The 23,599-nt window shown below is 36.5% G+C and overlaps 1 protein-coding gene and 1 pseudogene across 1 annotated transcript in view; one reads left to right on the top strand and one right to left on the bottom strand.

Annotated features, from left to right (window-relative positions):
• LEKR1 (leucine, glutamate and lysine rich 1) overlaps positions 1-23,599 on the top strand; it is a 148,522-nt gene that overhangs the window by 14,830 nt on the left and 110,093 nt on the right. The window contains exon 3 of the mRNA XM_045850755.1: positions 789-1,003. Within this exon, the coding sequence (XP_045706711.1) occupies positions 789-1,003 (215 nt within the window). The remainder of the gene's footprint in view (positions 1-788; positions 1,004-23,599) is intronic.
• Positions 16,921-22,900, bottom strand: LOC123826749 (annotated as a pseudogene).

Raw genomic sequence — 23,599 nt, forward strand, 5'->3', positions numbered from 1 at the left:
GAAAGTAAGAGAATTTAGCTGACATACACATTGTAGATAAATATGATACAAATGGTTACAGGCATGGGTGTTGGTTTTAAATAGACCTGGGTTTAATCCTAACTTCTCTGCCTACCAGCTGGTTATTTAACTTCAATAGATTCCTTTTCCTTATCTATAAAAAGGGTATAACCATAACTACCTGAGGGGAAAAGGACTAATTTAGGAAGAAGAGATTAGGTTCAAAGGGTTTCTGCTATTTGTAGTTTTATGATAGAATCTTAAAAATTCTGTAAAAATCATAGAATGTTAAAACTCAACAGAAATTAGAGTTCATTTGGCTCAATGTCCTGATTTTATAAATGAGGAAACTAAGATCTGAAAATGCCTTGAGGTGTCTGCAGGATCACAGTGCAGTTGAGTGCAGGGCCAGTGCTTTCTTCCCACTTCATGGAAAACTCATCTTAAAACAAAAACTGTGAAGATGTTTTCATCATTTTTAGTTTGATTTTATGGAAAGTATTTCAAGAGTAAATCTTTCATAGAGATACCATGTAGAAATAATTACTCTGAAAATTCCTTTTCTAATTCCAAGATTTTGTGTCAGAATCAAGATCATGCCAATTTAAACAATTTTATGCAGATGTAAGCAGTGTCATAATTATTACTCCATGACATAGTACGGTATACATTTACTTCATTTGACCAGCATAGTTGCAATAACATCTTGAAAATAACATCTTCAGTTGAACTTTATTTTTCGAAATTAAAAAAACATTGTCTCAGTAAATGTATATTCTATTTTCTAGATGTCCCCTGAAGAAAAAGTTTGTAAGTACTGTGGAGTCAGCTATCTAATTCTCCATGAGTTTAAAGCTATGGAAGAAAAAGTGAAAGCGATGGAGAAAGAGATGAAATTTTATCAAGGAAGTATAGAACGTGAAAAGAGACTTCAAGAAAAGCTGCATGCTCTTAGCCAAGATTTTGAACAGTACAAAATTGACAATGACTCCAAAACAGAAAGGTTAGAGTGTGTTATTCTTTTCTGTTATTTATTTAGTTTGAGAGAGAAGTACAGAAAATAAATAGACTTTCAGTGCTTTTCTAGAATCTCTCTGTATCAGGTATAATTTATACTTGAATACATTTGAGTTTATTTATTAATAATTACTAAGTATAATTATTAATGATAGTTTGAGCATTCTTTGAGACATATATTTACTCTCTGAATAATTTCTAAGAGAAATAATTTCTCTTAGAAACCAATTAATTCAGTAACTTGAAGTTGAAATAGGTTAAGTTTTATTTTTCCCCAGATATCTTAATCTTATCATTAGGAAGATTTGTCTGTCAAAAATCAGGTGAACTTTGGTAGTTTTTGATGCCTAACATTTGTTTTAAGTTGAATAGTTAGATTTGTAAGGTAAGGTTTTCTTATTTTATATCTTATAAATCTAATCTAAATCTTATAAATCTAACATTAGATTTATCAGATTTTCTTATATCTTATAAATCTAATCTAAATCTTATAAATCTAACATTAGATTTATGAGATTTTCTTATATCTTATAAATGTAATCTAAATCTATAAATCTAAGATTTAGATTTAAATCTAAATAGTAAGTTGAATATTTAGATTTATAAGGTAAAGTTTTCTTATATCTTAGAAATCTAATCTAAATCTTATAACTAATATTAGATTTATGAGATGTTTTATATCTCATAAATCTAATCTAAATCTATAAATCTAAGATTTAGATTTAAATCTAAATATTCAACTTAAATATTCAACTTAAATCTAAATATTAAGTTGAATGTTTAGATTTATAAGATAAGGTTCTCTGTTTGGAAAGGATGCCTAAACATTTAAATTGTCACGTGATTCTAAGTCACTGAAATTGGAATAAAGTTAAATAATGAGTTTGTAATGCTAGCAAATCTAACCAACAGTTTAGTCTTCTTAGAGACACTTTAATGAGCTGATATAAACACTTCTACAGAAGGATTTTTTGCTGTTTTATGTCCTTACGTATGAGTGAATGTTTCTCCATTTAAAATACCAACAGTTGATGTTAGTAAAATTTGAATTAATGAGTACAACGAATATCACCGTGTCCTTACAAAAACAGAAATTTTCTTAAATCCCTTACTATTAAGTACTTTTACTAAATTTTATTACAAATTTTAATAATTACATTAAATTTCAATTGAGTCTAACATTTCTTAGTTCTTTACCAAGAAAATTTTGTTATAGTTTTTAACATTTCAAATCTAAATAATAAAGTATTTCACACCATTTGAGTGGAAAAAGAAAAAATTTGAAGTATTCAGTTTAAAATTTAAAATTTGGAGGGTTTTTGCCTGTCAGATTCTTTTTGTTTTGTGTTATTTGCACTTTACTTTATTTAATAATATATTATATTATGTAAGTACATAAACATGAAATAAAAGAAGTATGTAGAAGAAAAGGCAAGAAAGTCCCTTTTTATCCTGTAGATTGTTTTCTTCGTACTGGAGATAAAACCATTTTTAATGGTTTGATGTATATTCCTCATTGTGTTTTTACCTTTATTATAGATATAGTTCTTTAATATATGTAATATATATAAGCATGAAAAATGTTTATCTTTCAATAGACTAGTTTTTAACATATTACCAATATATTAAATTTATCATTTTGTGACTTTTGCCACTTAACTGTATATTTTGGAAATTGTTCCACGTTAATGCATATAAATCTACCTTGTTCTTCACTGCTGCAACATTTTCCTTACAAAGGATACTCTAAAATTACTTAGCCATTTCTCTTTGCAACATTTAGATTATTTTCAATATTTATTATTATATGTAGTTCTAAATTTATATTTGTGTATACATATTTTCCATAGGATAAATTTCAAGATGCCAATCCATCAATTTTGAAATGCCAATTTCAAATTTTGATGGACATTATACCATATTGTCCTTTGAGAAAATAATGGTACCTTTTTTTGGCCAATAGTTTATAAAGTGGTTATTATGTCTTGTTAATATTGGTATCTTCTTAAATTTTTTCAAATTTTCACTTTTTTCTTAAGTGGAAAAATATTACTTCATCATTATTTAATTTGTGTTTTATTGCTAATGAAATTGAACATTTTTCATGTTCACTAGACATTTACATTTCTACCTCTACTAATTACGTGTTCATATATGTTGTTCAAATTTCTATTGGGTTATTTATTTTTGTTTACTTATGTGAGTTTTAATATAGTATAAACATTATAATTTGTTTATATCTGTTGCTAATATTTTCTCAGGGTTACTCTTAATCTTTTTCTGTATTGATTTTTTAATATCCTTTGGCAAATTCTGGTCAGAGTTCTTTATAGTTGTTTGGGGTTTTTTTTGGTTACAAACAACAGAAACTTATTCTGGCTAAGACTAACCTAGTGTTAGATTCAGGCAAGTTGTAAAAACAACATATAGGGTGGAGCAAACATAGATTTATAGTAGTTCGTATGGAAAATATTGTAATAAACAATCATACAAGGATAAACTTTATTTTGCATACTCACAACTGTAAACCTTCATTTGCCCTGCCCTGTACATTTGAGTTTCCTCCATGTCTTTTCATAGCTTGATGGCTCATTTCTTTTTAATGTTGAATAATATTCTATTGTCTGAATATACCACAGTTTATCCACTCACCTACTGAACCACATCTTGGTAGCTTCTAAGTTTTGGCCATTATGAACAAAGATGTTATAAATATTCATGTGCAACTATTTGTATAGATAGTGCATTTTCAACTCCTTTGGGTAAATCCTAAAGGATATGATTACTGGATCATGTGGTATGTGTAGTTTTTTAAGAAGTCACCAGACTGTTTTCTATTGATTTCCTGTTTCAATTTCATTGATTTCCGCTCTAATTACTATTATTTCTTTTCCTTTGCTTGCTTTGATTTAATTTGCTCTTCATTTTCTAGTTTCCTAAGGTGGAAGCTTAGATTATTGATTTTATATCTTTTCTCTTTTCTAATATTCAATGCTGTACATTTCCCTCTAAGCACTGCTTTTGCTGCATCCTACAAGGTCTAATAAGTTGAAAATTTCAATTCATTTTCATTTAGCTCAAAGTTTTAAAAATTTCTCTTGCCATTTCTTCTTTGACATTTTTGTTATTCAAAAGTATGTTGTTTAACCTCCAAGTATTTTGGAATTTTTCAGTTTTCTGTTTGATTTCTAGTTTAAATTTTTGTGGTCTAAGCACAGACATTGTATAATTTTAATTTTTAAAAATTTGTTAAGATGTGTCTTATCACCCAGAATGTGGTCTATCTTGGTGACTGTTCCATGTGAGCTTGAAAAGAATGTATATTCTGCTGTTGTTGGATGAAGAAGTCCATAGATATCAATTATATTAGTTGATTGATGATGCTGTTGAATTGAAATAGGTCTTTACTGATTTTCTGTCTAATGGTTCTATCAGTTGCTCAGAGTAGAGTATCAGAAGTCCCCAACTCTCATTGTGGATTTGTCTATTTCTCTTTGAGTTCTATAATTTTTGCTTCACAAATTTTGTAGCTCTGTTTTTGGTGTGAACACATTTAGGATTTTATGCCTTCCTGGTGGATTGATCCTTTTATCATGGTATAATGTCCTTCTTTGTCTCCATTGTTTTTCTTTGCTCTGAAGTCTATCTGATATTAATAAAGCCACTACTGCTTTAAAAATACTGCTTACATGGTATATTTTTTTCCATTCTTTTACTCTCAACTTACCTATGTCATTTAATTTGAAGTGAGTCTTATAGATAGCATATTGTTGAATCATAGATTTTTAAAACCTACTTTGCCAGTCTCTTTTAAGTGGTGTAGTGTATTTGGACCATTCACTTTTAAGGTAATTATTGATACATTAGGGTTTAAGTAGGCTATTTTATAGTTTGGGTTTAGTTTCTTTCCTCTGGTTCTCATCCTCAGTTTCTCTTTCTCTTTTTTTTCCCCTTTATATTGGTTTTTTGAACATTTCTAGGATTATATCTTGATTTCTTTTTTTTTCTTTTTTTTTTAAAGATTTTATTTATTTATTTTTAGGGAGGGAAGGGAGGGAGAGAGAGAGAGAGAGAGAGAGAGAAACATCAATGTGTGGTTGCTGGGGGTTATGGCCTGCAACCCAGGAATGTACCCTAGCTGGGAATTGAACCTGCGACACTTTGGTTCCCAGCCCGCGCTCAATCCACTGAGCTACGCCAGCCAGGGCATATCTTGATTTCTTGACAGTGATTTTAAGCATATCACTTTGCCTGTAGGTTTCTTAGTGGTTGCTCTAGCTGTTGCAATACAGGTATATAACATCATAGTTTAATTATGATGTGTCTTGGCATGGATTTCTTTGGGTTTATTCTTTTTGGATAAAATAAGATCTTTTCTACAGCTTGTTGAAGCTGTAGGTTTATCTCTCTTGCCATATTTAGGGAGTTTTCAGCTATTTTCTCTTTGAATGTTATTTAAACCTACTTCCTCTCTTTTTCTTAGATTCTGGACATATGAATGTTAGCTCTTTTGTTGTTATCCCACAGGTCTCTGAGACTCTGTTCATCATTTTTTTCTGTTTGTTTTCTCTCTGCTGTTCAGAGTGGGTGAATTCTGTTGATATATCCTAAAGTTCAGTGATTCTCTCCTATTCTCTCATTATACTCTGCTATTGAGCCCATCCAGTGAGGTGTTTTTTATTTATTTATTTTTAAAAAGATTTTATTTATTTATTTTTAGAGAGGGAAGGGAGGGAAAAAGAGAGAGAGAGAAACATCAATGTGAGGTTGCTGGGGGCCGTGACCTGCAACCCAGGCATGTGCCCTGACTGGGAACCGAACCTGCAATGCTTTGGTTCGTAGCCTGTGCTCAATCCACTGAGCTACGCCAGCCGGGGGTGTTTTTTATTTTTTGTTTTTATCAGTTACTATGTTTTTCAGTTATATAGTTTCTTTTTGGTTCTTTTTTGTAAATTTTGTGTCTTTGAGATTTCCTTTGGTTTCAAGAGAATTTTAAGTTGCTTTTAAAAGAATGTTTGTGATGGCTGCCTTAAAATTATTGTACGATAATTCCAACATCTGATTCATCTCAGTGTGGGGCCTGTTGATTATCTTCTCTCATTAATGTTATGATTTTCTTGGTTCTGGCTTGGTGAGTGATTTTTCCATTGAATCCTGTTTATTTTGAAGATTGTGCTATGAGACTTGGGATCCTATTTAACATCTTTCCAGCAGGTACTCCCTCTGTTGAGATAACAGTAAGAACGCCAGATGGGCACGTTTGTTCAGCAACCCACTGTCCTACTGACACTATCCCAGCCAAAGTGGGGGTGTAACTCACGCTGCCTTGTATCAGACTGGTGGAGTGAAGTTCACTTATCTTCCCATTTATACCTTTCCAGCAAAAGTGGATCACCAACTTACACTGCTTTGTGTCTCTCCAAGAGACACAAAGGGTATGTAAGGTCAGCAACCTGCTACTGAACTCACCTTCACCAGGGAAGTGGGGAATCAGAGGACTGACTCACACTGCTTTGTTGCAGCAGGGTGGGAGCAGAAGCCTGGCTCCTCTGTGTGCCCAGCTGACACCGAGGGATGGGAGAGTGCCAGCCAGCAGTCCTCCCGCCACTTGATTCTGCCTTGTTGATGCCAGCTGTGAGCTGAGGCTCAGCTCTCTGCTAGTGCCCCTGGTACCAGGGATAGGGAAGCAGAGTGTTGACTCCTTTATCTAACAGCACCTTATTCTACCTCACTGATGCAGGTTGGGACTGGAAGCTTTCTGCTGAGACCCTCTCACATAGGATATGGTTGGGGAGCAGTATTCCGAATGCTGCTAGTCCATTCCCTGCTTCATTTGACCTTTTTGCTGCCAGTTGGGTGTGGAGGTTTAGTTCCCCACTGGGCCTCACTGACAGGAATAGAAGGAATGCGGAGTACTTACTTCTACCAACTTGTACTGCTTTGTTCAGACTCATTGGTTCAGGCTTGGAGTGGAGGCTTCACTCCCCACTAGATAGTGGAGGCCTCGCTGACCCTATCCTGGTCGTGGATTGGTATCTTGCTTCTGCAACAGGAGAATGAAAAATCAGCTCCCAGCTCACCCCACTGACACACCAACCAGGTGAACTGGAGTGTACCCCCTGTTTCAGTGGGGTAGGGGTGGTATGGTGTGGAAGACCAACTCTTGGCTCAGCTGTAGCCCCAATGAAGCTGTGGGATGGGGAGGTACCATTTTACAGTTGGTATTTGGCTAGAGAGGATATTGCCCAGAATGTTTGTTGTTTAGCCACCTTTTCTGTGATCAGCAATGTAGATCAGACTTTTTCTGGAGATTTTTTTTTTTAATGTGGCGTTGTGGTTCTAGGTTGGAGACGTCTGAAGCACCCTGTCTGAGACATATGGGAGATAATAAGGAAACTCGGGGATCTCATTGCCGTGATGTTGTTCAGGTCCCACGCTTGGCGAGGCCATCTGCTTTCTTTCCATCCTTCAGTCTTCCTTTGCTTGTATTGTATTATGATCAGGATTTTCTAGTTGTAAGAGTGAGGACCTGGGAGTAATGGGGCTGCTCCGTTTTGGTTATGACCTTGGGTTAAATTTTGGAAAATTAAATATTGCTTTGAATAAGAACATTTTAAAAAATAATTGATTACATTTTGACAGATGTCAGTAGGTAGCTCACAAAAGTCAGCAGTTATACGGTGCATCTCTACGTGCCTGCGAAACGTTTTCTCTTTGACTTCTCTTCTGCTCATGCCAGACTGGGACTGTGCATGGAGATCTGAGCAGCGGTAGGATAGACCTGTACATGAGGAGCCAGGCTTACGAGTTCTGTTGGGCATAGTTAGCTGTTCTCACAAATCAGGTGAGCCATACGTAAATCGAGTGAAGAGCAGCCAGCCCTTGGAAGGGGCATAGGTAGGTACTAAGGATTTGGAGAGTGATATTGAGTACACAATTTGGGGTAAAACGAACACAAAGTTTAATTTTCTCTGAGTTTATAAATGAAGAGTTGGAGGAAATAGCTCTACCTGGCTGGTGCAGAGGGTGTTGGGGCAAACGAGGTGAATTTGTGTTAATCATTATCTTCACCTGCAAACTTACTTCCCATGTAGACCAGTTATATCAGTTAGGGATAGTCTGCAGAAAGAGGCTTAAATGGACAAGGGTTTATTTGTTTCTTGAAAGAAGAAGGGGTACAGGCAGCTGAGCCATGTCACCGGGATCCAGCCTCTTTCCATCTCTCACCATATTTCTCAGGGAGTGCACCTTCAGCCTCGTGCTGGTTTTCCTCACGATCCCAAGAGGGCTTATATGCTACCAGAAGGTAGGAATGAGAAGGGAGAAGCCGTCAGGGGAAATGCCTGTAGGAGGAAATCAAAAGCTTTCCCGCAAGTGCTGGGGGTCTGGGGAACAGACTGCAGGGCGTTGGCTTACTGCTTCCTGAAATTGTATCAGGTTCTGTTGTAAGGAAGAGGACGCTAGCGGGACCTGCCTCACTTGACCATCTCATTTTTCTCCAGAAGATAACATGCACGTGCTTACTGTAGTTCCTTGAGAAGAAAAATAGTATCTCAAGAAAGAAGTATATCGTGGACTCATTTGTAGAAGACCTTGCCTTCTGTACATGTCTTTGTCCAGGCTGTGCTTTTTCTGCTTTTGCAGTGCTCTGGGTGGTATGGAAGCAGTGTGAGAGGCATACATGTTCAACATGTTTGGGACGATTGAATTTTGAATATTCAAGACTTTAAAGAACAAAGAATTGATGTAGAAGTATAGTTTTTATGGGGTAGGGGCTTGCTTCTTAGGAGATCATTTCAACTCTGGGGGCTTTTCAAACCCTCATCTCTCTTCTAAAATTGTGATTTTTCCCATTTGTGGAAGAGTGAGAATCTCTGCGGTGAAATGAGATCTGTTATGCATGCGAGTGTTATTGGGCACATGGGGAAGGCAGGGGAAGATGTTGACTACCATTTGGAAGAGCATTTATTCTTCTTCAGGCCACTGGAAATGCCCCCAGTGGACACAGCGTTGTTAACAATGACATCAAACCTAGAAGTTCGTATCATATTTTACTTAGTCTAGATATATAAGTATTGATATTTGTGTTATGTACTACCTAAACTTTTAGAAACCTAAGCAAGTTTTATTCACACCATGTAGTTCTAACACCAGCTAATCCTTTTGTCTATCATCTTTTCATTTTTCTCTCACACCACTACTAGATTACATTCCAGACCAAAGTTCTTAGGTGTAAAGCATCCTGTTTTCCTTTATTCCTTCTCTCTGTAGACACATGCAAACAGTAAATAGAAGTTGACAGGTGTTTTTACTATTGATATAAATAATGTTTACATGAGTCTCCTTGTTACGAGACCTGGCAAGGTTATGGAGATTGATATTTATTCAACAACATTGATAGACCTATGTACACCTGTATATCTTTTATTACCAGTATAACTTTGAAAGCCCTTCTGTGTATCATTATGTTGTTGCTATAGCAACATGGTTACCAAAATAAGGTACATTTTTTTCTGCTTTGTCTTTTTAAAGGAGGTCTTTTCCCCCCAAGGTTTTAAATCAGCATTGTAGAGTTTCAGTCCCAGACATTCACTGGTCTTTCTATTTATCTTTTACCCTTTAATTTTCCGTACTTATAATTAGTTATTTATTATTATAACATAAGATACAATTTTATTGGACTAAACCCTAATGGGGATTACAAGAATGAAGAAGGAAGCGGTGTGTGATATGGTATAAACACTGGAGGCTCTGCTGTTACCTAGCCCCATGACCTTGTCTCATAGTCTTTTGGTACTTTTGATACCTCGTCTATAACACGGTCAGAGAAGCAGCTACAGGAATGATACTCACATTACTCTGTGCCTGGCAAAAATTCAGTTATGTCTCACTTTTTGTTCTCCTTTCCATGAGTGTTAACTAAGGCTAATACAGTATTTTCCCTCCATAGACATAATCACGTTTTCACCTTGATCTCTAAATATTGCCCCCTTACCTTGGTATCTCTAAATATTGCCTCATCTCACAAGGGAAATTCTTGGGTCTAAGAAATGTCCCGATCTCAGTGCTACCACAATAATTAATTCCAATTTAATTGGGGTTTTAAAATGCCTAGCCCAACTTTGATTAGGTCCACACCCTGTTTTTCTGCTCAGTGGAATAGAGATTTTATAGAGAGCATGAATTTAGAACTTGTTACTTTTTATTTATTATGACCCCCTTTCCCCAAAAGGACATGAGATGTTTTAAACGAACATAATAAAATTAACAGCATGGGGAAAAAAGGGAGAGGGAGGTGTTGGGAGAAAACACTCCAGGAACTAAATATGTCAACCCTCAGGGTCAACACTTAAGTGCAGCTTTCCTGCAACTCCTTTTACCTGAGCTATAGGCATTTCTGTACTCTTAGCCTTTTTGAAGGAGTAGGAAAGGAGTGGGGGTTGGGAAGGTGGGTTTTATTGATTTAATTTGTTTATGTATTTGTTTAAGCAAGGCTGATTTAGCTCCAGAAATCTACAAGAGATAATTCAGAAGGCAGTCAGACATTAGTGAGAACCTGTGCTATCTGTATCTGAAGCTAATCTTAACAGACAGTAGATGGCTGCCTCTCTAATGCTGGGCTCCATGCTGCTGGTCATTGAGAAGGCGGCAAAGCTGCTCTAAAGAACGCATCCCCAGCTTGCCTTTCTGTTCGCTTTCTCTCCATCCTCTTCTCTCCACCCACCTCCTTTCTGCTTCATTTACCCGCAGGCTTGAACAAACAAGTCAGATCATTTTATTTGAGCTCAGGAATAGGATGATTTTAATTTGCTGCAGGCTTGAATTACTACATTTTCAAAAAATGTGCAATTTGGTTTCTTCTCAAATTCTTTATGTGTCATTTATATATTTCTAAATGGGAATAGTTTCAAATTGTGGGGAAATGAATTAACTCATTGGGTGAGGTGTGATCAGCAACTCCTGTTATATCCATTTTGTAGATGCTAAACAAACAAAAAGATTAAACAACAGTGCTCACACAGCTTATTAAATCCTTTTTCTTATTCATTCAAGAGTGAGAGAGGGGCATTTGTTTTTCCACTTATTTATTTATTCATTGGCTGCTTCTTATATATGCCCTGACTGGGGATTGAACCCACAACCCTGGTGTATCAGGACAACACTCTAACCAACTGAGCTACCTGACCAAGGCCTTAAGTTTTTTTATTTTTATCTTTTCTGTAATGTCACTATTGGATTAGTTGAAGGATCCAAACAAATGTGGATATGGCAAGTGATGACATGAAGACACCGTCACAGGAGACCTGTGTGTGAAAGGACAGGGCACACCTGGTCTTGGCCCTTGTCTCGTGGACTGAAGAAACCCGATCGTGCAGACAAACCACCCAGTACTAGTAAGAGACAGGTTGGTTGAGTTCACAGAACTGTTAGGGAACAGTTGGAAACAATGTGAAGACTCAACAAGAAGTCTTCACGCGTTACTAGCCTGATTTTAAAGTAAACTAAAGAAGTGGTGAGAATGAAATTTTTTCCTGTTAGCCAAGTGACTCCATATCTGAAATTGCTAATTCGAACATCCATCCTTTGTTCATACACTCCTCACCTTCCAACATGATCAGTTTCACTGAGGCCTGAAATCTGTTGGTGCCTCTGCCTTCTCTCTCTGTGATCACTTGCTTTTTCAGTCCAACTTAGTTCCCATGATGTGTGATGTCAACCATTCCCTTGACAGTATCTTAAAGTCCCTTGTCTCCTTATCCATCATATGATGCCCCTTCCATCCTATCAACCTGGAAAACCCCTGATGTGGATAACTCCAACTAACCACACTCTTTGTACTGGTGCTATAGCTTCCAGGAACCTGATACTGTCATTCCTCTTTCTATAGTACTGCTACTTTCTCTTTCTCTATATACTCCTTCCTTTGCAACAGCATTTCCTCAAGACTCTCCAAACAAACAAATGAAGCCTTCACTTAATCTAAGGTTTTTTCTAGCTAGTGCCTTAGCTCTCCCTTTTCATGCTAGTCTTATCAAATAAATGATCTGGATTTACCGACACCATTTTCTCACTTCCACATACATTGTGGCTCATCGTAATCTGTTCCCTCGGCATCATTTCAAAGACAACGTTCTAATTCAGCTTACCAGTTACTTCCATGTTACTAAATCTAGAAACTATGCTTGTTCTTTATTTTTCTTGACTGCTCACTAGTATTGACACAGTATTTTACCCCTTCTACCCCAAGTACTCATCTTTTGCTTCTGTGGTATCACGTTCTTCTGGTTTTCTGTGGGCCCTCCTGATGCCTATTCCTTCTCATTGTCCCTTCCTGGTCTCCCCATTTCTTCCTGCTCTGTAAATGCTGAAGCCTCTCAGGGCACTGTTCATAGCTCTCTTTTTATTTTCATTCTACACTCTTCAGTTTCCGGTTGATCTTACCCAATCCCAAGGCTTGTTACCCTCTTTGTGTTGTAGGCTTGTGAATTTCCACTTCCCCTTCTAATTTATCCACTGACCTCCAGGCTAATCTTTTCAGTGTCTCCACCCGGCTGCATCACAGGCTTCAATAATGCCCCAAGGTGAAATGGTCATCCTCCTTCCACACCCCCTACTCCTATGTTCTTAACTGCAGGAGATGTTATCCCCATCATCACTATGCAGTGTTGAGGTTGTGTTGAGAGTCTGGGTTCTACGACCAGCCTACCTCAATTTGAATCCTGGCTCCACAACTGGTGTGGACTTGGGCGAATTTCTAAAAACTCTTTGTCTCAGTTTCCTGGACTATAAAATGGGGATAATAATAATAAAGCCTACATCAGTTGGTTATTCTAAGTATTAAATAGGGTTGTTGTGAGGTATATATATAGAGAGATATACACACAGATACATAAATTTAATAAAATATATGAATTACTTATAAAACAAACTGTAATTATGATGACATCATCAATCCTGGGCATTATTCTTGATTCTTCCTATTTTATCACCTTCCTCCTGAATATCTTTTGAATCTGTGCCTATGTCTCTCAATCCATACAGACATCATCCTGGTCCATTCTCTGTTTGGATATCTATGCTACATGACCTGTTGCCCATTTCTAATCCATTCTTTACCATACAACCCAGGCGACTGTGTCAAAATACATATCCGATCATTACATTCCATCCCTTTACCTGCCACGGGTTTGCATTGTCCTTAGAATACTCCAAAATCCTCTTTATGATTTGAGATTCTGTATGATATCTGGCCCTTGGTTATCCTCACTTTCTTTGTGCTAGTCATCTTAGACTTTTTTCCACTTCCTAAAAGGTACTATACTCTCAACCCTGACCCTTTGAAAGTTCTGGACCTTCTACTAAAGACCCTTCCCCCTTCCATCATCTTTTCTCTACTTCCCTTTTCAGGTCTTAGCTTTATTGTGAGATCAGATCCCCTGGAAGGTATTTCCTGACCCTTGAAGGGGTTCCACTACATTCTTTGTTTTCCATTTTTTAGTGCTCTTCATACTTAGAATTATTTGTTTAATGTTTACATTTGTGGCTATAATGTAAGAGCTATGAAAACCATTCAGATTCTTTGCTTTATCTATCCCCAGCATGTAACAGTTTTTGGCACATAGTAATGCTCCAAAATGTTTGTTGAAACTGATAAATATATGAGTAGATATGAAAAGTGTATGTAGCTTCCTATGTCAGAGAAATGCTGTACTCTGATTCTTTTAAGCAGTAGAACTAAACGTTCCCTGTAGATGCTGAAAAGGCCAGACATTCTCTCAGCCTCACTCACAGTTAAGAGTGACTTCGCATGAAAGCTCTATCAAATTAGATGTGTAGTGGAGTGTTAGTTACTTCTGTTGACTTACTTTAAAGCAAAAATATTTCTGTACATCCACCAAAGGCACCATTACATCTAGTATGCAGAAGATTAAAAAAAAAGAGCAAAGGCTCTGGTATATTCCTTTCCCTCCTCCCCTGCTACAATCACAAGGAGATTTTTCTTTGATGTTTACTATGGGAACTCGGTCAAGTTCCTGGAGACAAATCTCCCAATATTGTTGAGGCCATTCTATGACTGGCTTCCCTGAAGTTTTTCACTCTCAAAGTTGTCCACAGTGTGCCACCAGCAATTTGTAAACTACAGTTCATGCTTTCCTACCACCAATAATTGTTCTTGAACAATAAAAATAAACTGGAACTGTCTTAGGACTTATGACTAATTTGAAGAAAATAACTTATACATGTCAAACAAGTATATAATTTTTTTAACTAAGTTTTTTTTATTGCATTGTATTGTGTGGGATTTGCCTCTTTTTTTTTTTTTTTTTAAGCAATTCGTAATTGAGAAATCCCTGCTTTCTTGGGCAGATGTACAGATGATAAAGGCCCATACTGGTTTTGAATAACCTGTATTCCCTAAAACATGGTTTGAGCAGTCCTCGTGTTCCCTTCTCCCTCTGGTCACTTTCTACGTGGGCTATCCTGGTTCTCTTCCATCTGCTGTGCGTTTTTAGTGTCCCTTCCCATGTAACACCTTTGTTCTCTCCTGAGAGCATTCTTTTCTACACAGTGTCAGCATAGACAGGTAAATTGCATTTACAGCTTTTCTTCATGTTACTGTATTCTTTCTTTTTAGCAATAAATTACAAAAATGTTCAATGGTTAAAAATTTTGTTGGTCATACTTAACTTTTTTTTTCTGTTGCTGTAGGTCTGTGCGCTTCCTTTTTTATTATCTTATTCATCCCAGTAACAATTTTTTCTTTGACTTGATTTTTATTTTTATTTATTTTTTACTTTTTTAATTGAATTTATTGGGGTGATATTGGTTAATAAAATTATGTAGGTTTCAGGTGTACAGTTCTATAATACGTCAACTGTATATTGTATTGTGTGTTCATCACCCCAAATAATTCTGTTGTACATTTGAGTTAGTAGGAAACTCTCTGAGGCTATTCTCACTTCATTGTGGTTGTACGTTGTTTTTTCCCATTAGCCAAACTGAACTGCCCATTTTATTTCTTCCTTTATGGTTAGATTGTTTTGATTCTTTAAGATCCTTCTTTTTTTATAATATTATCTCCAGTCACTCTAGTCCATAATATCTCTTTTTGATATCATATAACAATTATATTTTTATACAAACTATTTAACAGTTGAGTATGTACTGTCTTATTTTGTGTTTTTTGTTGGTGTTAAGCCTTGCCTTTTAATATGTCAAAATCCTAGAGAACAATAACTGTCTTTATTTTCCCTGTGTTACCCATAGGACCTCACACAGGGATGGGTACATGGCAGGTGTTTGCTAATGTACTGAGTGTTTGAAACATATGAAATGAATTTTGAAGCCAAGGTTTTCATATGACATTTCATTTTGATTTTACAGTTGTACATAACAGAGGGATGTTTACATACCTCCTGGAAGGTACTCAAACTTATGTATTGTTCTGTGTTATAAATGACATCTATGTCAGGAATGGAGAAATGGAATGGTATATCTCTTGCTGCCACCTCTGTTTTCTATTAACAATAAATGCATGTAGGCCTAGAGATGGCTGTCTGCCATGAATTGCATCATTTTCGCTGGTTTTTAATATGCCTCCTGGCATTTCAGTTTCTGTTCTCAGCAGGCAACCTCACTCATGCCGAATCTTCTAATATTTGTATGCAGATAAATGCTTAGAGAGCTGTGAAAGATATTTTGGCTTTGCTTCTATGTGGTTTCAGATGAATGTCAAAGACACATTGGAAAGTATACCATTCAAGTATAATTTAAAATATTGAATCATAATAATTTCCTAGAATTTATATTCCATTTTCCCATTAATGGACATGAGTTTTTATATTGACTTTTGTCACTGGGTATGCTTACTCCTGGGTTTCATAATCGTGTGCTCTCAGAAGAGGAAGGGTGTGTCTCACCTGCTGCCAGCCAGCAGGCAGTGTGCCTGGGGACGCCCTGCCTGAGGGAAGCAGAGAGGGAGAGAGAGGGAGAGAGAGCGGGGGAAAAAATGAAAAATGGTTTGTAACCTTTTCCTTGCCTTAGTTGGAGGGGCAGTGTGGCAAGGAGGCTGGGAAAGAGGAAGATGCATTTTAAATGTGATGTTAGCTTTTAGATAATCAAGGCTGAGAGGAGAAGGAAAAAAAATTTACTTTGTAATAATTATACATTTTTGTTGTGTCAATAGTTATGTAGATGAGTTTAACAAATGTTTTTTAAAAGTTTATTTTCCCTTCAGGACCCTTTATGATCAAAAGACACATACTATACATGAGATAAAGGTAGAAGGAAACCACATTTATTTTCATAGAGAACATTTTTTTCAAAAATTTTATATTAGTAAATAATAGATTGATTTTGATAAAAGCAAGGAACAAGAGTTCATATTTAGTAACATCTATTCATAAATATTATGGATTATTTTTTAGATATTTTGAGTGGCCATCAGAATGGTAGCTTTGAATTTTGAATTCTCTTTTGAAAAATATTTGAATGATTAATTTATACATTCTGCTTTATTGGTGTACTGGTGAACATCCCCTGTTAATTGTTCAGGGGAAAACAATGAAACAATAATTCATGTAATCATATGAGTTTATTCCTATTGTTGATCTAATATAGTCATTTTTACCATTTATAGAGTCATTTATAGTAAAATTTTCAAAATTTTACTATAAAAATTTTTAAAAATAAAAACAGAACATAATTTGTGGTTGTTGTTGTTGTTATTATTATTACTGCCTGAAGAATTCAATCTGCTTTACATGTTATAACATAGAATAGCAGGAAACGGAAAATTAAATTAAACTCCCCCCACCCATATACCAAAAAGGCAATTAATCATGCTCTGTTATCTTTAATCAAGTACGAAGACTCTTCCAGTCATGTCACCGAGCACTCATTTCACTCACTGCTCTGTTTGGCTGCCAGCCTCTCGTTTCTCTCTTCAGCAATGGTGAGGCAGATCCCTTTCCACAGGGAAGGGAAATCTACGGTTTGTTGCCTTTGCCAATAACAAAAATGTTGGAGAGCTAGGTGGCAAAGCTGTGCCGTTGGCATCTTTCACATGAACTATGTCCAAAGAAACAGGGTGTCGCTGTTGGTTATCATGCCAGTTCTTCCCAGGTTAGCAACTCTGGTCACCGTACACAGGTTACCAGTACCAAATCAATACTTTTTCCTGTTCCAAATCAGTCTGAATGGTGTCATTCACCTTTATGAGGGGATCAGGGTAGCAGATTGTGTGAGCATCATAAGTTACCAGATAAGGGTTTCCTTTTGTGCCCACAAAGAATTTTCTCACTTTGCACAACTTGTACTTGGCCTCATCAGGTGTAAGAAGGTGAACAGCAAAGCGACCGTTGATGTCATAGATCAGATGGAGGATTCTCTCGTCTTGTCAACACTGAGGACATCCGTAAAACCAGCAGGGTAGATTTTATCAGTTTGGACCTTGCCATCAATCTTAATATAACTGCTGCATGCAAATCTTCTTTTTACTTCATCTCCTGTTAGGGTATGCTTAAGTCTGTTCATTAAGAAAGTGATGACAGGGAGACATTCTCTGAGCTTGTGGGGACTGGTAGGTAGGTGGCTGAGGAGCAAGCACACTGGTCAGTTTATCCAGAATCCAATGCTTTGGACGCCATGGCTGCTCTAGGCACAGAAAGACGGGGACGTAAATATTATACTAAGGTGCTGGGATCAGAGTAATTCTTCCGGTCCTCCCACTGTCATTTGAAAAATTTCTCTAGGTTAAGATTCAAGTTAACTCATTCATTCATTCCTTTATTCATGAATGATATTTTCTAGCTTTATGTATCTTGAGAAAGACATTTGAATATTCATCTATATATATTTTATATTATTCTGTTATCATTTTGACAAACTCAGGAGAGTTGTTCAGTCCACATTGTATCATTAAACATGCAAATAAAATAATAGTAACAGTGAACCTAATGATATAATTAGGAAAGAATGTCTATATTTGTCAACATGTAATTTTGTCTAGCATGTGGTCACAGTTCATGAAACTGTCCAGTCGAATGGGATTGCCTAAGAGACGGTTAAAGAAGGTAGGAGGGTTAGGAGTGGCAAGAGGACTGGGGTAAGGAAGGGGGAAAAAAGCAAAACAAAACAGTTGGTCAACACTTCTGTTAAAATGCAAATGTACATTTGAGAGAGTTGATAGTATTTACAGCCAGTTTTAACAGCAGAATGTTTCAGGCTGAAGCTTAGACTGGAAGCAGAACACTGCCAGATAAAAGAGCTAGCTCCAAGTCCACCACACTCTCTCACTGAGCCCTACGTACATTGGTGACTTAACTTTTCCTTATCCTTTTGTTAATGATTTTGTTTTTGCAAAATACGTAATTTTGTAAAATCAAGCTAATGGCTTTCTCTGACATTAAGCCAGAATATTTTGGAGAGGCACACAGAGAGAAACAAAAATAAAAGAATCGAAATGCTTACTGAGAGTGTCCAGCATATTTGGGGGGCTGCTAATCTGAGGAAAGAGATAGCTAAATAAACATGCTGTGTTCTACTGCTCCTTTTCTTTTGCTTAAGTTTATTCATTTCTCTTCTAACCTTTTCTTTTAGCTTGCCTTTATTTTTTTTTAAGTTGCATCTGTTAAAAGCAGGAATATTTGTCACTATTTTTCTTCCAGTGTTCTAGGTCTTTCTCATCAGCATCACACTTCAAACACAAGCCTGTCTTTCCTTCTTTTTTTAAATGTTTTTTCACATAATGAAAAGTAATTAAGATGAGTGGAAAAACACAACCTATTACATCTATGCCTTTGAAAAATTCATGTTAGCATAACCCATTTTATAGCTTATGTTCTTTAAAATTTATTTTCATATAAATGCAAAATTATAGACTTTATTAATCTTATTTTTTGCCAGATATTTTATTCACTCGTATCTTTTTATAACATAATCTTCTCCATTTCCTATCATCTTTTAAAGAAAAAAAAAGTTGGCTATTGAAATAAAACTCAAAATTGTCAATGAGTTACATAAAGCCAGTCATTGAGTACCTCATTTACACTATAATGTTGGCCTGGTATTTTGTGCTACCGTGAGAGGGAAGACAAGAGGGAGCTTTCTAGGGTTGATAGCAAGAATTATACTAAAAAAATTACGTGTCACATAATTATAAGCATGTTTTGTTTGTCTCCGTGAAAAAAAAAGCACCAACATTTACCCCTGTGCTTCTTTCCTTCAGTGCCTTTCTCTCTTTTGCCCAAATCTGCAGTCAGTTTGGAGGCAGTTTGAAGGAGATGAAAGCAATTTGCTGGGGAAGCTAGAATATTAAGTGCTCTGGCAAGCATTTGGATTTCTCTCTCAGGAGGAAAGGAGCAGTGTGCCAAATTCTTACCACGCTGAAAGACAGAGACTAACTGGGGTTGATTCTGAAAACATGTTAAGCTCGTGAAAACAAAGGTTTGTGAAAATTACCACTGAACTCTTTCCCTCTGTGAACCGCTGAGTTTTACGAGGGGATTAAAAAAAACATACCTGGAAATATGAGTAAGGTTAATCTTCCGCTTACCGTTTCTTCAGCGTGTAACGTTTGTGGTTTTTAACTGCTGCTCAGTTCCCTTGCTTGGTAATGCCATTATACACTCTTCACTTCCTGTCAAACCCTGTTAGATAGCAATTTAATCAAGGCAGAATTCAAAGTATAAAATGCAAATAAAAATCCATCTTCTAAAATTATGTGCAAAGAAGAAATCAAAAGTACGAAATCAGAGCAAAGTAGAGTCAACTGTACACTAGTAGCAGGATAATAGTTAGGCTGCCTGGGTTCAAATCCCAGCTCTGCCACTTGCTGGTTGCATAGCCTCATTCACCTTGCTTAGCTCTCTGCTTCTCTCTTCCCTCATGTGTCAAATGGGGCTGACAATTGATCTACGTCATCGGAATGTTGTGATGTTTAAATATTACAGGTCATGTAATTATTAAACGGTGTCTGGCATTTGGTAAATACTCAGCAGAGTTCATTATTTTGTTGTTACTGATATCATTGTTATAAAAGTTTTCTTACCTATAGGAAAATATTGGGGTGGCCAAAAATTTCACTTGTTTTTTTTTCCATAAGATGACTCTAGCAGTGCTTAGTTGTCTTGAACTTCACTTGAAACAATTTTCTTAGATTGCATTGTGGCAGCTGTCATTATCAGCATGCAATTAAAAAAATCAAAATTGGTGAATTTTTGTGTAGCCAATTTTAATATTTGAAGATAAAAGAAAAAACACAAAATATGTTTTATTATTTCAAAAAAGGTAAAAACACAACTGAAACACACAAAAAAGTTTTCTGCAATGTATGGAAAAGGTGCTGTCACTGATTGAATGTGTCAGAAGTGGTTTGTGAAGTTTTGTGCTGGAGATTTCTCACTGGACAGATTTCTCGATGTTCCACAGTTAGGTGGACCAGTTGAAGTTGATAGTGATCAAATTGAAACATTAATTGAGAACAATCAAATGTTCCACGTGGGAGATTGCCAATGTGTTCAAAATATCCAAATCAATAAACTTATTGGTGAAAATGAAAAATGTGACTTTTATTTTACAACTAAAAAACTAAACAGACTTTTTGGCTAACCCAATATGATCTTAAAAAATTAACATTGTAAGATCAATAAAATGCCAACATATAGCATGGTGACCTAATTCATTTATTTAAAAACCAAAATGAATTCATTTATTTAAATGCCAAAATCTGAGAAGTTATAACATAATTTATATAATATGTACAGTATGACCTAACAATTCAGCATTGTTTGCCAAAAGCAATCTAAATTAGTAAATATCTAAATTATAGAATATTTTATAAATGCTCAGTTTTAATTCATTTAAGTATACATAATTAATACGCCAGGACAGCAAAGTATTGTGTGATTTAATACTTAATGAATTTGCTTTAATAAACCCCTAAAGCTAATATTACAATTTTAATTATTTTTAAATACAAATAATGCATACTTAAGTATTTTTTTGAAGTTTGTAAATGGGTATTATATTAATATTGCTGTCATAAATAGACAAACTTTAGGTCAACCTGTAGCTGTACAAGAAATTTGGAATCAATCAAATTATAACGTAGTATTCTATTTCCCAAGCAACTCTGAGGTGTCTCTGTATCATTGAGATCAGTATGATCAGCCTGCTACTCCCAAGTCTTGCTGTTCCAGCATTACTTTGACAGAAGGGTGGATGAGAAAAGAGGCTGCAACCTTAGATATGGGCAGTTATTTTCTAAAAGCCATGTTTCCTTTCAACAAAGAGGACTGAAGTATTTATGGGAAGCTAGATAAGCATCTTTGTGTTTGTTTACACTATTCACGCTAGGAAAAATTTTCATTTTGGGAAATACAACCCAAGATTACCTAAGTGTAAGCAAAAAGTATATACATTTACCTTTTGGGATTACACAATACCATACTTAACAAATTATTAATACTACAAGACAGGCTCATCACTCTTTTGTTTCTAAAAGAAAAATGGAAGGTTCATGAATCTTTTTAATCTGAATAAAGGGAGGAATTTCTTAAAGATTATTAAGAGATAAGCAAAAGGTGATTGTTTTGTGGCATGCAACATAGGATTCAGTGTCAGTGAGGCTCAATTTGAGGGACCATTTTATAATCAGAGAATAGTTAGAATAAATTGTACTCATCACCTTCCTGAACTCAACTGAAAATGGCTTGGTTTCTTAGGACAAGTACATAACTTACTAGAAGGGGCTGGGACCTGGAGTTACACCCATCTGTTGGCTAGAACAGATGCTAAAGAAAACAGCATTAACCTTAAGTCCTGCATAGGAATAGTCTTACTGTCTCCCCCACCCTGCACCGCCCCCCACCACCATGCACACACCCTTTGAATTTTCAAGAGGGTTGTTATGTCTGGGGAGAGTTTTTAACAAGAGAAGGTCAAGACAAAGGACTAATAATTATCCCCAACAGAGAGAAGAGCTCATGTTGGGAAATTCGAAAGTCTTATTGCTCAATGACAATTAGAGATGCTGAATTGCAAGGCTGTGATGCTAGTCTGGAAAGAGAATATTAAGGGTGTAGTCTGAGGTGGGGTTACCAATAGGATGCAAGCTTAAAATAAACTAAGACATAGGCCTATTTTATTAAAGGAGGGTGAAACAATCAACAAGAATGAATTGTTGCAGGGAGTTGGACGGGTTACTGAACTCAGGCCTGAAGTCAGAGTTGGTCCTGACAAGCAGGGAAAAGGGGAGAAGGACGAAGACATGAAGGCAGGAGGCAGAGTCTCTAAGTGGGGAAATCGTATTGCCATAGCTGTGAGGTGGAATGAGCCCTGAATTACTGAAGGGGGATCACTGATGCTCTCAATCAATGGCAGCATCCATGAGTTGAGCCTTCTGGAGGGGAGAAGTCAATGGGAGAACAGACTGATGGGAAAGGGAGGTCTCAGGGACACAAATGTTCCTGGGCCCGAGTCTTGCTGGAAGTTTCTTAGGTAATTTCTTGTAGAGCAATCTTTCTAAAATACAAATCTGCTTCAAACCCTCCAGAGGCTCCATATTACCAGAAAAAACTCTGCAGGTTCCACAGCATGGCTCATGTGATCTCCTTTGCCTTCAATTTTTGTCACTTTGCATGAACCATTAAGAATGAACCAGAAAAATGCTGTCTTCTCTCAAGCTTCTGTGCTTTGACTAATGCCCTTCTAGAATTCCTTGTTATTATGCCCCTTTCTGCTTCCCATTGACACTATGTCATTCTTTACCATTCATCTTCCTTGAATCCTCTGCACTCTCATAAAAGTCTGTGTATGCCAGTTGACCAACAAACCCGTTTCTAGTATTAACTGAAGTTCTTCGATGAATGAATAAATGCATGACTCAGATGAGACTCTGAGTGGAAAGAATTACGACTCAGAGTTAGCCTGGTTTGATGGGCAGCTTGTTTGAAGAGCCTCAGGCCTAGTAATGATAGCTTCTTGTTTGCAGTGAAGGAACCATCCCCAAACTTCCAAGTCATCTTCTTTAGCTGCCTTCCGTTTCTCAGTGGAGCACTTTGTGAGAAACTGGAGCCTCATAAGGTCAGGATGCATAGGAGAATCTCTGTTGTTCAGGGGTCTGGGTTCCTAGTCATGCCTTTGCTGTCAGGTTTCAGGTTCTATATTTTGGAGAGTGGAGAAATCTCAAAGAAATAATGTAGTTTCTGTCCACCAGACCCTGGTGGAGGAATGGCATTAGGAAGACCTTCCCTAGCTTTAATTTTTATCCACGGCTTTTGAAAGGCCATGGTGGGGGCTGTTTGACAGACACCTGAAGATGAGGTAGATCAGACTCTGTGGATTTGACAATGTGCCGAGTTGTCACTACAAGAACACATTGTTTAGCAGCTCTCTTCATATGTCTTTTGGCTTGGCCTTACTGATGTTTAACAAGAAAAATATTAACGTTCAACTTCACCAGAACAATAGGAATAGCATCTTTAGATGTGGAATTGTCAATGTTCTTTCATAGGCTGTCTAAATCTAGGGTAGAAAATTGGTTTTGGGGTACTGGATATACCCTAGCCTCTCAGTTTGA

This window comes from Phyllostomus hastatus, unplaced genomic scaffold (assembly GCF_019186645.2).
Source record: "Phyllostomus hastatus isolate PE091 unplaced genomic scaffold, TTU_PhHast_1.1 phas_contig_86, whole genome shotgun sequence".
Taxonomy (NCBI): domain Eukaryota; kingdom Metazoa; phylum Chordata; class Mammalia; order Chiroptera; family Phyllostomidae; genus Phyllostomus; species Phyllostomus hastatus.